The following is a 16,265-nucleotide window of genomic DNA, read 5'->3' on the forward strand; positions in this document are numbered from 1 at the left end:
CACACAAAGGGTCACCGAAGCGTCTCAAAACGGGTAGCTGGCCTACGCTACCGGGGCGTCGCAGGGAGGCTGAGCTGACCCACACCATCATTCAAACTTTCTAACGAGATTTGCTTCCTTGTTGATGAGTAAGAGTTCGGGAGGTCGGAGAAATGAAACAGGGGGTTTATTCACCTGGGGGAAATTGGGCAAACTTATTTACAGAGAAAGGCATACTTGTACTAGCCGAAGTACAGAGTGCAGTACATGTTAACTCGTAGCATGCAGCTACATTGTTCTTGGAGCCCACCCCACGCACAGAGGATGTCTTTTAAAGAAACTTCCATCTTCCCTAGGTCACTCGCTAGGAAAACAGCTCATGTCTTAATCGGCCAAGCTGGTGGTCATGTAGACGTTGCAAAACTCCGCCTTTGAGGAGAAGGTCAATACAAGCACATGCACCGCTCCTCCTCAGATGATCACGAAAAGGGGGAAGCGAATACACCACAATCATTGTTACAGCAATGACCGGCAGAGGCGAACAATTAAAGCTACCAGAAGGAAAGTTGCTCCCCAACATTGCTAACAACTTCTCGACTGGCTTGATGGGTTGTCATGACACACAACACTGGGCGTTGGTGAGTAGCAGCCACTTGGATGCGACTAGCTTGAGCAGCTTGCTGAATATGCACCCACCCCTTTCTCGGCAATTAGCCCGCACCTTGAATAACATGTGCTTCTGAAGACGGCTTCACAATGACGTCATGGGCAAGTCACCTGGGTAGAATGGAGACACACCCACTTGTAGGAGTGCTGAATTTGTCAGCATCTCAGTGTTCATGATGACTCAGTGGAATGCCTTTGACGCTGATACCACAATGACCCTGACCTCCACTTTTAGCAAATACGTCAGATGTAACACCACCTAATGTGTGCCATCCACGCAAATTTGAACAGCCTCGAACCGCAGCTATATGGCTGTTTACAAGGTGTTTGGTCTTAAAAACAGCAAGAAGTAGTACACATGCACTACCAGGCTCAGTATGAGCGACAACATGCGAGCGCTTTGTGATGTGCTTTCCTGTTGTTGCTCATACTGAGCGTGATAGCACATAGACGCTATGTGTTTGGTTAAATAATATTAACCATTCTTACATTACAGATGATCAGACAATGTGCGCCACCGAATATATTCAAAGTTCTCCTGTCTTCCCTGGCGAACGTGCACGCAATTTTTTTTTTTTTCACTCATCTTATTTATCAGTTTTAGAGGGCGATAAGAACACAAGAAAACCACTAGCACTGACAATTAATTGGCAGAGACATGATGCTTAATCCGAAATAGCATTGGTTTGATCAGCACGAACAAGTGAATTGGGGCTATGGAAAATACACAACCTGCTAGTGTACACATGCGACGTCAACAACACAACCAGCATTGTGTAGACGCAGCAGACTAGCGTAAGCGATGTTTCAACAACGCTTATGTCCATGTGTTACGTCGTCTGCTGTGCTGATGTTTCGCATCTGCATGTCTGCACCGATCCGTCACCGTCAGTAGGGAGGGTGCAGAAAAATCGAGAACCAGCTGTGCACTTTTTGAAACGAACAGCATGGTTCAGAGGGCGCCAGTGCTGCGCCACTGATACAGATGGCAGGGTGCGGCACCTCATGAACTGGTTCAGATGGTGCAGGCAAATCAAACAGACCTAAAACATGCCACCGACCAATTTTTCAGATTATCAAAGTTTAGGATTCCGTACAGTCTCGCTCGATTTTTAGAACATCATTCAGGAGCACAATGTATGCAAATGGTGCCATTCAGGTTGTTCCCGTATTGCTGCTTTCGTTAGCGATGTGGTTTCTCGGCAACCAAACAGTAACTTCGGTCGCCGAAACTGGGTGAAGCAGTGCAGATAAAGCTTAACAGCCAAGGCAGTGCTGTCGTGATCAAAATTTGCCACTCTCTTGCATGGTGGCAAGCAGGAACCGTAGCAAGAAATTTGCCTCCCATCGAGCGGCTCATCGGTGATGGCACCCGAGATTACATGCACGGGATATACTCAAGGCCATAGAAGTGGCGTGTGGACGTGCAAGTGACCAGCCGTAAATTATAGCGAATGCGTCTATTAAGTTGGTCTCTGCGTTTACTCGATGGAATGAGTTAAGCTCATGTGACGGTCGAAGCAATCGAGCTGAATATGCACTAACACTGCTTAAAATCATACTTGAATTAAAGCGCATAAAAAAAAAAAAAACACACACACACACACAAGGACACACACAAGAAGGAAAGCCAGGCGAGACAAATGTTTGCCTTGTCTGGCTTTCCTTCTTGTGTCCTCACTCTTTTTTTTGTGCTTTAGGTGAAGTATGAATTCATACAAACTCACGCAAATTTCAGTTCTTGTAACCACAAACTGCTGGCATCATGCAGTTGGCGCAGTCAAAGTCACATGCGACATCTGCACTTCACGAAATCGCGACGACGTGCAACGCACATCGAGCCGAGTGACAGGTGAATTCAAAATGCCCCGGTGGCCTTAACCATCATGTAATTCAAGTATACTGAATTACAACACAAACCAAAAATCTAAATCAATTTTCTGCACTGCTGGCATTGTAAAAAAAAATTTAATTGTGTTTGTGCATAAAAATATTTGAATAACAGCACTGAAAGTAAGTGGTTTTCAAGATCCCCCCCCCCCCCCCCTTTTTTTTTTGTCAGCTGGCTGTAGTGTCAAGTTTTTAAGCAAGGACAACAATTATTAGCTTTGAACTGCAAAAAACTTGTACTTGTACCAGCCTAATGCTGCAGCATTGCTCTTTGACAAATACAGTGGAATCTCGTTGATACGATTCTGCATAATGCATTTTTCGTGATATGTTTCTTTTTCTCTTCCCAATAATAATACGATTTGGTTTAATACGTTGGATGATACGATTTATTTTCGGGTTTCCGTGAAGATCGTTTTAACGATATTCCACTGTAGGTGGTGTACAAGAATATTATTTGAACTATTCAACGAGAAATTAATCGACCAGAATTACTATTCGTTTCTAATTTAGACATCAAGTTTACTATTCACCATTCATAATATAACACTATATGTCTACAATATAATGTTCAGTCACTATAGTGATCCTGATGTTTAGTGCCAATAATGACAACAAAATGTGCACTTTATAAGTGGCTGCCCTGTGCCCAGTGGAAAAACAGGTATGCAGATCCCAGGTCAACTGTTGATTGAAGTCATTGGACTTGCTTATATTTACAGCTTATATTGACAATTTCCTAGGCATCACAAAGAACAATATGGCATGAGAGCACTTTTCATAAAGGTGCAATGAAATAAAATCATGTTCAATTCATTAACGCTTTGACTGCCACTCCCGAGTATACTCATTTTCTTTTCAGGCCATTCCCTGCCTCTGAAAAAACAACTCGTGCATAAATAGACATTACGTAGTACCTATTGTACCATCTATAGCGAGGTCGTAAAGACACCTAAAACTTGTAAGTTAAATTTGTAATGGCAGGTGGAGCAAATGTCTCGGTACACTGTGACCCAGTCTCAGCCGGACAGCCATGATAAACCAGTATGGCAGGTCTATCTGCATTTTGACAGATGATGGGATTTGTAAGCTGTTGATGAATTCGGTGTCTGAAGAAAGCGACGATGAAGAAACAGTTTATATGTTGCACAAAATGTCCACTAAACTAGCACATGAAGAAAGACCAACAGTCGGAGGGTTAATTGTGCTGAATTCATAAATATTCATTAGGTTACCAACCAATCTTATGCCTGTTATTCAATCACTGCACAGCACTTCAAATAAGTGATGACAACCAGGTCACCAACCATCTGTTCTCGTTTTGCATTTTATAATAAGTTCGGACTGCTTCAACTCTGCAAAATGGTGCCATAATGAGCTTTCGTTAAGCGGTTCATCACATACATTCAAAATTAAAGTTCATTTTAGTGTCCATTCAGGACCTTGCGAGCAGTCACATGCATGAGTGACTGCTCTGACCTCACTGGCTTGTTGAGGCCAAAGCTTTCAGTCTAGCAAATCACAGCAAGAGAGTCTGCTTGGAGAGTCCTACCGACTCAACATGGGGGTCCAGACGGCTCCGTTTCTTTCTGTGGCTTTCTCCACCTGACTCTGAAGCCTGACTAGAGGCTGGCTGGTGGGAAGTGGCTGCCGATGCTGCTGCACCACCTGTTGACATGATGGTAGAGACACTTTGAACCAAAGCCTCCTGAAGCACACATTACACAAATATGCCACCGTGGCAGACAAGTCATTCCAAAAAACGATAACTATGAGCAAATTAGTTCTGCAGAAATCCACAAGGTGGAGGAAATTCCATCAGTAACACAAATCGACAAGGGGAAGCCAAACAGGTTCTGTATGTACATGGCAGGCTAGAAGAAAGCCAGCACACACCTTTCTGTTTCTGAGGCTTTTCTTGGGATGGAGTTGAGGAGCGCTCCTTGTCTATCTCTTTCTTTGGTTTAGTAGTCTTATTTTTTTTTCCTTTTCTGAAAAAAAAACCCAATACACTAGTAGACATGAATATTCAATTCTTTACAATTATTATTGTTATTCACACAGCAGAAGAAGAAATGTTGAGAGCTCTTAGCTGTTTTTAAGCTCTAATACCTCCTTGAGTGTAAGGCATGGCTGCCTTTTAAGACAAACATAAAGATGCTTTGCAAACATCTTCATGTTATGATAAATATTGCCACATCCTATATCGTCGCCGCAGGTATGTGCCCCGCGGCGACGATATAGGTTGAAAGTTTGAAGGATTGTCGTCGCATGTACGTGGAGCGTCAAATCGAGGGTAACTTTGTTGGTGGGAAATCTGGGAAACCCAGCTGCGCGGTAGTGGCAAGCTCGATAAACATGCCGTGCTTCGTCGCAATGAAAGCATAGCAGCCGGCGGTCAGCGGTGCACCACAAATTGGTTTTTCAAAGCGGATAGCCCGCAGGGAATTTTCCGTAAGACCGCGGCGCAGCGATTGGCTGTCGACGATACGGCATTCCTGGTGGCGGCTGTGACTGTCGAAGATAGGGCGTCGGGGATGGCGGCGGTGGCTGCGTTGGAGTGGTCGACGGTGTCAGCAGCATCGAAGTGGCGGGAGGTGGACGACAAAGAGCTTCCACGTATGTGCATCGTCGTGGCACCGCTTGCCAGTCGGACGAAGAAAAGGCCTGTCGAACTTCCTCCCGGTCGACATCAGCGACAGAAGCCACCGCTGGTGCCATGGGAGCAATTCCGAGCTGCCGGATCTCCTCTCTCGGATAACTTCACGCAGAGATGTGCCGCCGCCCTCAGGTAGCAGTGAAGCATTCGTTGGTGAATTCGCGTGATCGTATTGGTGGTACCGCTGCTGTAATGCCCGTTCAATAGCGGTAGCCTCCTTGGTAAATTCGGACACTGTCGTCGGTGGATTCCTCACTAGTCCGGAAAACAGTTGTTCCTTCACTCCCCGCAAAAGATAGCGCAACTTCTTTTCTTCGGCCATCTCAGGATCTGCTCTGCGGAAAAGGCGAGCCATATCTTCTGCAAACATGGCAACGCTCTCATTTGGCTCCTGAACAGGAGATTCAAGAAGGCGCTGCGCATTGTATTTTCTGTCGCTGCTAGGGAATGTGTCTAGCAGCTAGGTGCGGAAGGCATCCCATGTGGTCAGGCTCCTCTCCCGGTTCACAAACCACGTCCACGCACTATTTCGAAGAGCAAAATAGACATTAGACAGCTAGCTTTTGCTGGGAGCCCCATTCATTATGACTGGCGACATGCTCGAACTGGTCCAGTCAATCTTGAACACCTTCAATGGCGTCCCCATAGAAACTTTCTGGGACCATAGGATGCTGTAGCGTCACCTGCGACGGAGTTGCAGTGGCCATGGCGGTAGTACATAGACGCGGTCCGGCAGGGTCCTGCAAGGGGTTGAACTCGGGCGTCAGGCCTAGCAGGCGGCGGCTGTACTGGTGAACAGGAGTTTCGACGAACGAAGGCAATCCCGCGTTTGATGGATGGCTCCGCGAAGGGGTGCCAAGCATGAGGCAATCCTACCCCGCACCTCCACCAGTGTCACAACCTCGTAGGAGACGTGAAAGCCGGCGTACAGCATGTATATAAGCACTTTATATGAACAGCCAACGCAACGTCGTTGTCGTCTGTTTTTCTACCCGCGCACTACTTCAGCGTCGTTTCCATGGCCGGGCACATACACACGGCGACGATATAGGATGTGGCAATATAGCCCAGCAAAAGCACAGATCTTAATAAAAGCTACACAAGAATCTCCTAGCAGTTTAGCTCATTAGTCGGAGTGTGTGAATATTTGAAATTTCGAATATGAATCGAATCGTCCCTGCTATTCGATTCACTATTCGAAGTTGTCAAATATTCGTTTCTTTCGATATCTGAACGATGGACCGACGAACCAAAGAACTGGTTTGAATGATTCTGCTACGGGATAGCTGCTACTGTTGCACAAGGGCACCAGTTCCCGAGTGAATGCCAGGGACAGCTACCTTCTGCTTGATAACTTCCAGTAATTAAAAAAAGAATAGCTCGCTTTCAGGCAACCTATGCCCGAATGATATTACATGCATGTACCAATGTATATAAGCCTGATTTTTCTTTTTGCCAGATGGACTCCACGCAAACTTCATAGTTCATGTTGCTTTAGAAATGACAAAATATCTTATATTAGATTTGATTTTAAATTTAATTATTCAACACCTCTACTCATTAGAGAATACATCTTATTAACCAAGTTTGGCTCAAAGGGTATCTGCTGTATAAAATCGAAAAAGATCACCAAAAAATTCTGCGTTGTAACTTGGAAAACTAACAACTACAACTCACCCATCCAGTATTTTAATCTTACAAAAAAAATTTTAGCATAAGTGTGCAGACAGTGTGCTGCCCAGGACTTGGGAAATTTCTCCTAGTTAAGTGTTAGCAGCAAATCACATGTTCAAAATTAAAATGCTGCTCTTACTCTGCATGATGTGTTGACCGCAACAACTTGTTTCTGTCTTTACACTAAAGAGAGATCAGCCACGCAGACGCTACCTTTGCTTCAGGAAATTAGCATGTTCTCATTTGCAACGTAGCAGTTGTGCCGTGTAAGAGAATGTTTACATGCGAAACAAGGTTCACAACAACAGTGAGCTGTTTATGCAAAACTACTTCCACAACAGTTTCAGCAAACACAGGGCTTCAAGATAAGCGTAAGCATACTCTCCCTCTGATGCTTGGTACTTGGCAAAGTATGTGCTGTGGAATTGTTACCGCTGTCTCAAGAATCATGACTGCCCTGTTGTTAGCCAGATTGTGTGTATTTGGTGCAGTCAATATTGGCCTTTACTGCCACTTGGCACCAGTTCTACAGAACTAGACTTAAAAAGCACAAGTAAGAGTAATGGGAGAGGAGGACGAGGGAAACACAAGGGCAACCTTGGCAGGTTCAGCTTCAGGTGCTGCAGTGCACCTTAAATGTGGCGTGCTGAAACAATGTAACAAGATCAACATAAGGCACAACATGACTCTGCATTATCAAGTGGAACATAATGCAGTCGCGTACACACAAAATCTAAACAAGAAATTACAAAGCAGAACACCTTTCACAAGTAATAACTCGAGATATGGTTGCCAAATATGGTGTAGGCATCACACTATGCATACAAGCTGAAAACATGTCGACATTACTTGAACTAGTGAAAGCGGGAACTAAAGAAATGCAATCTAGGATTGGGATAATTTAAAACTATTCCAATCTGTTTTTATTGCAAATTCACCCTTTACCCTCCATGATAGGTCAAAATGGCTCGGGCCCCTCCCATATACACACATATGGGCAAGGCCTGAACCATTTCGACATTGTGAATTTACCGTACTTTCCGGTGTACAAGCCGCGTTTTTTTTCTGAATTTTTCGTAGGTGTGTCTTATAGAACGATCCGACTTATGTACTTTTTTTTTTCAGAAAACTGTCGTCAAAATCGGATTTGATGTTATGGCCACATGAAGCGCGCTGGTTGAGTTTATTGCTACGGGTTCTGTGCGCGCTATTGAGGTGACGGGTACGTTCTCGTGATCGAGTTCCCGAGTGCCGCGCCAGAAGGACGGAGCGGTAACGCAAGCGGCAGCAGGACGACCTCGAATTCATCGCATTTACAGATCGCTATTAAGATACGGCGCGCGCCGCTGCGCAAACTACGCAGTTGCTACCGGAGTACAAGCTGCCCCCCCTCCCTCCCGTGCTGCCTTCCCGTTTTCCTCTCTTGTGCACGATTCGGCTCACCGTCGGATGCTTTCACTCGCACATACTAAAGCCGCTTAGCACTTACAACATAGGGCGCGCAGGGACGATGTTATCGCCCTTGGACTTTACACGGAACATCACAGCAACCACGACGGCAGAAATGCACCTGGAGTGTAAATACATGTATATGGCACCCATACGCTTGAGCGCGACCAGTGTTCACGGACTGAAACGTCACTGTAATTTTTTTAAATCGCTTACCGAATGAACAGGTGCGTCTTATACACCGGTGCGACTTATATACGTTTTTTTTCTGAAAAACTGCTGTTTTGAGGAGGGTGCGTCTTATACAAAGGTGCAACTTATAGACCGAAAAATACGGTATAATAAAGGCAGATTGAAATAGATTTTTGGTTATCTCGACCTAGTAGACTAAACTTGTTCATATATATTTTTTTTAATTAAGTAAATTTCGAGATTTTACATACCAAAACTTCAATATGATTATGAGGTGCGCGATAGTGGGGAAATCTGGATTAACTGTGACCACCTGGGGTTCTTTATTGTGCTGCCAATGCCTGGTACATGAGCATTCTTGCTTTCAGCCCCCACTGATATGCGGCTGCCTGAGCAGGGATCAAACCCACATGCTTGTACTGGGAAGCACAACGACATGCCACTTAGCTACCACGGCAGGAGCTCATATTTTAAATGTCCACAACTGCACATACTATTACACCATCTTTAATTATGATATGCTTACAATGTTGCTTTTAATTTAATGTGCCTTTTGCAGAGACAATAAGGCTTTGCAGTTTTGGCATCTGGTTCTTTGAAAGATGGCAGAGGCCAAATTCTGTTGGCAAATATTTTATGAGCACGTCACGTTACCATGACCAGCAGACAGAGGCTAACCTTCAATGAGATTTTATGATGCCTTATTGCGCTGTTTAAGCATTTAATTCAGTTTGACATGCACAATTTTCTCTTCCCATGCTACAAGCAGTGGGAAAACATCATGCACAATCTTTATGCATGCACTTTTAATTTGAGCAATTATTCCCCGCTGTCTACCAATACAAGCTCTAAATGTCAGTAGCTGTAAATATGAGCAATACATAGCAGTAGCCTTACTGAAAGTAAACTTACAGTTCCATCAAGCTTGACTGCAAAACCATTGTGCACACTGGCAACCAAGTACACATGGCAAAATTACAAGAGGCAACGAAGCTAGCCGAACCCTCTCATAACAATTTAACCCTTTTAGAAAAAATATCTCAGTTGTATGCACTATCCCTTCAAATACTATAAAGTTAGCACAAATAACTGTGACGAAGCCCTCACAAATGGTGCTAAAGCATAGAAAATGTCAAGATATGACATGATACCTGAAAACTCAAGCCCAATCAAATGCACATCTACCTTTACTCTGAATAATGTAATGCAAAATATAGAAATTACAATTTACAACATGCGGAATGATTTTGGACCTATCCACAATCCAATTCACTGAGAAATCAGGCACCAGCAGATGCAACTTATCAATATCAGGAGGGACAGTGCCATTCATTTGTTATCACCTTTAGATCAGCACTTGCACAACTAGCAAGAACAGTTTCACCGCTGATGAGCACAATGAAATAATCAATCTCCCATAACTAATACTGCACATAACTAGAGTATCACATGTCCTCCACGTTGCTGCAGGAGTAGAGCAGGAGTGACAACGCTTGAGATTAATTTTGCAGCACATGAAAATCTGCTATGTCTGTGTTATAAAAAGGCAAAAAGGCGCAACTGTACTTCAGACAAGCTTGAGCGGTGTGCACCTTTTTTGCGATAGAAACATACTACATTGTAACCGCCCACACCAAATGTGGGCTTCCTAACGCTGCCTCTACTGCAAACCGCGCAAGATGCAATGCAGTTCACACAGACACAAGAGGCTACAGACAAGACAAAGCATGTTGATCCCAGTATCTCCTGGCTCTGATTGTGGCCACTGCTACGCAAGCTTTTATTGAGAGTTGTAACACAGCGCAGGCCTACTAGAGTAGACGGATAGTAGATTAGCAGAGGACATATCCAATAATAATCGTACTGGCGGCAAACTCTTGTGACACTACAATAAACACAATGTAGAGGAAACATATGAAAATTACTTCAGGACAGTTAGCAGCAGTTATATATGGAACGGTCCAGGCTGGTGGCAACGTTTCGTTAAGGGGACTTGTCTTCTTCAGGGTTAGACAAATCCCCTTGCCGCAACATTAGCTTCAGCTCATTGAGATGTCCCTCGCTCGACTAGTTTTTATCACTTTGTCTCTAACCACTGTCTTGTTTGCACTTCAGGATGATTATGGGACTGCCAGAAACTCTACACCAGCAGGCAAGCCAAATGCAGTGTCACAAGATGGCGCTATCTACATTCCTCTTTGCGTCTATGCCTTCTAGCATACGTTTATGCTAGTATGTCTCCACTGTGCTAAATGGGTGTAGCATTGAAGCATAAAATTTGGAGCTTGTACTGGTATCCAGGCCGCAGACTATATAGCAAGGCAAAGTGGGCAGGCAGCCAGGCAGCAAGGGTAACTGTACATGGAGTGAGGGGGGAGGGTGGTACTTACAAAGCAGAGTGCGAGTGAGAGGCGGAGGACCTGAGCCACCCAAGAAACAAAAACACATGGACACAAACACACTGAGGGGGTGAGAGAGAGCTCCAAAAGCAAAAACAAAGGGCCATACAATATACCACAAAGCACTTTTCAACTTAGTGATGACAGCGAATTGGAAGGGCTGTGCAAATGTCTGGAGTAGTTTTAATAGCTTGCACTTGCAAGGTTGTCACTTGCACACTTGCTAAGCAATAAGAAAAGAAAGTGCACATGAGCCCTTGAGCCACTTATTAACATGTTAGTTGCAAAGGAATGTTAACTGCAGTTAAGCCAAACCTTAGTTACCACCCACCATAGCTGTACGTAGTTGAACAGAAAAACTAAGCACCGGTTATTGCATTGACACATCAGGTTCTAGCTGAAGAGGTCAATGAACATCACGCAGCAAAGTTCAAGAACCTAGTGACAAATCATTCCAGTTCCTAACATAGTGTTTAAAAAAAAATTTTTTTCCCTTCTGGTGTGATGCATAATAAAAAAAAAAAAAATTTGCTCTTTGTGCTTAAAGGGACACTAAAGAAAAATATGAAGTCCATATGAACTGTTAAAATATCATCCTAGAAACCTCACAGCGCTTGTTTCGTGCCAAGAAAAGACTTAGTTTAGGAGGAATTTGTGCCTGATGGGTCCGCATACCTCTAGCAAAATTCAATTCGCCAACCCCCAAGCGGGCGAGTTATGACGTTGTATACGCCATCACCGCCCTCTATTGCCGTCAGTGAGTAAAACGGCATCCAACAACCAGCGCTACACTTTCTTGCGCAAAATGCAAAAGCGCAGCCACAAATCGAGTTTGTGCGAGTTTCGTAAGTCAACAAAACAATCACAGCACTACGCAATAATAAAACTACTGAAACGCAAAAGGGTGGGCAGCGCAGAGTCGAGAGAAAACAAAACCTTTTAACCAGCCGCGTTGTTGTCAAGGGTAGCATCAACATGTTTTTTCTAAGAATCAGATAGAAGTAGCCAAGTAGCATTCTTTTTTTCGTCTTATAATACAATGCGATGATCTCTTTATTATCAATGGTTGAGTGCTAGTGACTGAATTATAAGGAGTTGCTACAAGGGCAATCACCCAAAAAAAGGTCTCCTATTTTTGGGGGACGTAGAGAAACTGTTAATACTGTTGTTGGCCATACTGTTGTGAGGGGCGCTTCCTCCACTCCCAAATAAGCACGCGCGCACTTTGCTCGGATGCTCAGTCTAGGCTTGGCAGCCATTAAAAATGGAGCTCCCATAGAACGCTACCACCAAGTGCGAAGTTTGCGCAATTATTCGTTTTTTGAACGGGAAAGGTGGTAAACCAGTTGAAATTCATCGCCAATTGACGGAAGTGTATGGACAGTCATGCATGGATGTCAAGAATGTTTGCAAGTGGTGTAGAAAGTTTATAGCCGGTCGTACTGAAATTCATGACAAAGAAAGGAGCAGTAGGCCTTCAATATCCAACGAGACAGTCGCGAAGGTTGAGGAAATCCTGCATGAAGATCAGAGGATCACTCTGGATGCTTTCTGCATTTTAGTTCCTGAGGTTTCCCGAAGCACCATCCATAGGATTTTTGCGAAAAAGTTGCAATACTGGAAGGTGTGTGCAAGGTACCGCATATGCTGACAGAAGACCACAAACAGCAACGGGTTGATTCTTCCTGTGAATTTCTTCCCCGCTATGCAGACGAAAAGGACAACTTCTTGGACTCGATTGTCACGGGTGATGAAACCTGGGCATTCCACTTTACACCCGAGACAAAATAACAGTCACACGAGTGGCAGCATGCCTCTTCGCCATTCAAACAAACACAGTCTGCCGGTAAAGTCATGGCAACTGTGTTTGGAACCAGAAGGGGGTACTGTTGGATGACTTTCTGCCCGCTGGAACAACAATAAACGCTGAGAGGTACTGTGAAACACTGAAAAAGCTCAGAAGGGCAATTCAGAACCGGAGAAGAGGAATGTTGAGCAAGGGCGTAAGGATTCTCCATGATAACACCCACCCACACGTCACAAGTCAGACCGTCGACCTCCTGAAAAACTTCGGTGAGAATGTCGTCACCCACCCACCACACATTCCGGACTTGGCACCGAGCGACTACCGCCCGTTCCCCAAGTTGAAAGAACATTTGTCTGGACAGCAGCTCTGCTCCGATGACGAGGTGAAAGATGAGGTCCAACGCTTCCTGAAGGACATGGCGGTGAGCTGGTATGACAGGGCATTGTAAAACTGCCCCAGCGTGTACAAAAATGCATTGACCGAAATGGCAATTATGCAGAAAAATAAAGCATTCTTCAACCTTTAAAATGATGTAATTGTAGCAAAGCGTTGGAATGCTGAAGTGGGTCGTCCGCTCCAGCGCCTTGAAGTGGGTCTCCTTCTCCAGTACCTTCTAGTGGGTCGTTTTCTTCGACTCTCGAGCGCCGCTCATGCTGAGAGTCCGTGCTGCACTTTTTGGACTGTCGCCCTTGCGCTGCTTCAAGTGCCGTCCCATAAACATCCTTATAAATTGGTGGAGGTGCTGTACCCTCAAAACAGCTCCGAAACCCCTTCGATGCCCCTGGAGCTTCGATCCCGTGCACTACCATCTGCCATGCCGCAAGACACCTCCCAGAAAACGCCTCCTCCCGCACCACCCGCATGTCCCGGTGTCCCTCGTCAACGCGACCCACCCGACCGACCCATCTTCACTGGCGCGGATGGCACCGATGTGGAGGAGTGGCTCGCTATCTACGAGCGCGTGAGTGTATTATAGTAAATAAACAGTTGTCCAGTGGATACCCTCGCACGTGGGCATCTCTGGAAATGAAGAGGCTGATCGCCTCGCTTCAAGTTGTGCCCACCACGAATGTGACTGCCCTGACATTTCCTGCATGCTTGAAAACGCTAGTCTTCTGATACGCCGACACCTCCTAAAGCAGCACCCAGATCGGCGTGTTGCAGATGGATCGTTCCCTCCCCGTGTTCGCGGTCGAGGCTTGCCCGGTCGTGCTAGAGCACTGCTATATAAGTTAAGGGTTGGATCTGTGTTGGTGCACGAACGCCTATACCAACAAGTACATGTGGACAGCCCGTTGTGTACATTTTGTGGCTCCTGTGAGACACTTGAACATCTCGTTTTAGAGTGTCCCGCATTCGTTGCGCAGCGCGCATTGCTTATTAAGGAATATGGACTTTTTGGACTGCAATGTGCGACCCTTGACTATTGCCTCTTTCCAAGAGGGTGTGCTTCCCGACGTGACCAGGCCCATCGAGCCCTGCTAACTTTTCTTAAGGACACTGACTTGGCCTCCCGTTTATAGACATTTTGTATTTTGTTTTATTCTGTCAATGTCTCCGTCATTTCTTCATTTCCTCTTTTCTTTCCTCGTGTTTTCATTTCCTCTATTCCCTCCTCCTGAAAGAGTAGGCAGGCGTTGTGCCCCTCTCGGTGGCAGTTGTCAGCTTGCTCCCTCCCTATTTCCTTCGTGTCCTTGTGTTATATGTACACAAACCAAATAATAATAATAATGTTTCTATATCTAAAAATATAGGAGACCTTACTTTTGGGATTGCCCTCGTATATTGTTTGGCCTAGTACTAGAATGCCCCAGTAGAGTCTCAAATCGTGTCCTGCATTTACCCAAGTTTCTCAATTACTAAATCTCTTTTCGGGATAATATTCATTCGCAATCAGGTTAATATACATAATATTCATTCTCTTTTAGGGTTAATATACATTCTCAATCATTAATCACTTCAGCTTGACTTAACATTTGCCTTTAGTGTCCCTTTAAGCAAACTGACGGCCACTGTCAGTGATATTCATGCTCAGCCCAAGATCACATCACCAATTTCTGGTCAAGGTGGCCGCATTCCAGTAAGGATGTAATGCAAAAAAACATTTTTTTTTTCATAAAGGTGTACGCAGAGTTATGTGCATGCTAACGAACTCCAGGTGGTCAAAATTAGCCTGAAGCCCTCTGCTACAATGACTCTTATTCAAGGTGCTGCTCATGAATGTTATACACTATCAATCATTAATCAACTGGGGCAGCAAGCCATAGTTAATGTCCCTGCCTTCCCTTCAACCCCATCTTTCTTTTCATTTTGTTTGTTTTTGGTAACCCAGCTTGCCAGCTATATGGTGTTCAATGGAACCGAATGCAGTGATGCATACACATCATGGGAACATTGAGCGACAGGTACGCTCAATTATGAGTACACACGTTCACACTCATTACCTAGCCATGAGCGTGAATGGATAAGTGTCAATGCAAGTATGTACCTAAATATATTGGTGAATGGATACCAAGAAAAGGGAAGCGCAGTCGAGGGCGGCAGAAAACTAGGTGGGGTGATGAAGTTAGTAAATTTGCAGGCGCAAGTTGGAATCAGCTAGCGCAAGACACGGGTAATTGGAGATCACAGGGAGAGACCTTTGTCCTGCAGTGGCCATAAAGGCTGATGATGACGATGATAATATTGAACTATTTTTTTTTTCATGTACATAATTGTGGCAAGGTATGCTCCATGGGCACAGCTCATGTGCGTCATTAAAGACACTTGCACAATTTCTGCAAGTATTTTCTGGCTGCTAATATAGGATGTGCAGGTGTAAAACCTCAGAATTTGATTTTTTTTTTTTTAGTACTATACTACGCAGCTGTCATCAGTAAGCTATAGTGCAGTGTGCCTTGGATGAATTGCCACAATACAGTGACGGTTTGCTATGAAGTGGTGCTGTGGGACAGGAACACTACTTGCAAAGCCCACTAACTAGTTTGCACAGTCACACGCTTTATAAAAGGAATGCAAGAAACTTCCTCTACTCATACCAACAGCACAACGTGACAACAACTGTCATATGTGAGCAAGATTAGCATGGTGTGCTGCTTCAGTAACTGGTCATCAGACAAGACGTGCTAATCGGCTGGCAACTAATAAGCCATCAAGGGAACTTGTTCATTAAAAAATGGTAATTGGCAAACCTACATAAGTGCATGTGCTGGAAGGTGGCTGATCCCACAATTACTGCATATGCAGCCTATGAAAAGTGGCAAAAAAAAGAAAAAAAATTGAAAATTTGTGATCTCATCTTGCTCACAAGTGATCACAGAAGATTGTGATGAGAGATCACAACAGCCTGCATGTTCCGTTTTATGAAGCCCTTGACTGTGCACGTGACCAGAAGTTTTCAGGATGCGAAAGCTGTGGGAAAGCTCAAGTAGCTCGCGTTCTAGGTAGACGGCCTGCAATTCAGCATCACATTATGCATTTTTGTAGCGGGCAAACACAGTGCACCCCTCCATTCCACACTTAATGCATATTAAAGAGGTCCTGAACCACC

General features: G+C 44.7%; 1 protein-coding gene across 2 annotated transcripts in view; it reads right to left on the reverse strand.

Moving 5' to 3' along the window:
- Positions 1 to 16,265, reverse strand: part of LOC119442580 (mortality factor 4-like protein 1) — a 49,013-nt gene that overhangs the window by 27,048 nt on the left and 5,700 nt on the right. The window contains exons 5-7 of one of the 2 annotated variants that reach the window (XM_049662241.1): positions 10,900 to 10,929; positions 4,432 to 4,526; positions 4,088 to 4,203 (exon numbers count right to left, since the gene is read on the reverse strand). In XM_049662241.1, the coding sequence (XP_049518198.1) occupies positions 4,088 to 4,203; positions 4,432 to 4,526; positions 10,900 to 10,929 (241 nt within the window). The remainder of the gene's footprint in view (positions 1 to 4,087; positions 4,204 to 4,431; positions 4,527 to 10,899; positions 10,930 to 16,265) is intronic. The other variant, XM_049662242.1, reaches the window with a different exon arrangement.

Source organism: Dermacentor silvarum, chromosome 2, assembly GCF_013339745.2.
Source record: "Dermacentor silvarum isolate Dsil-2018 chromosome 2, BIME_Dsil_1.4, whole genome shotgun sequence".
Lineage (NCBI taxonomy): Eukaryota > Metazoa > Arthropoda > Arachnida > Ixodida > Ixodidae > Dermacentor > Dermacentor silvarum.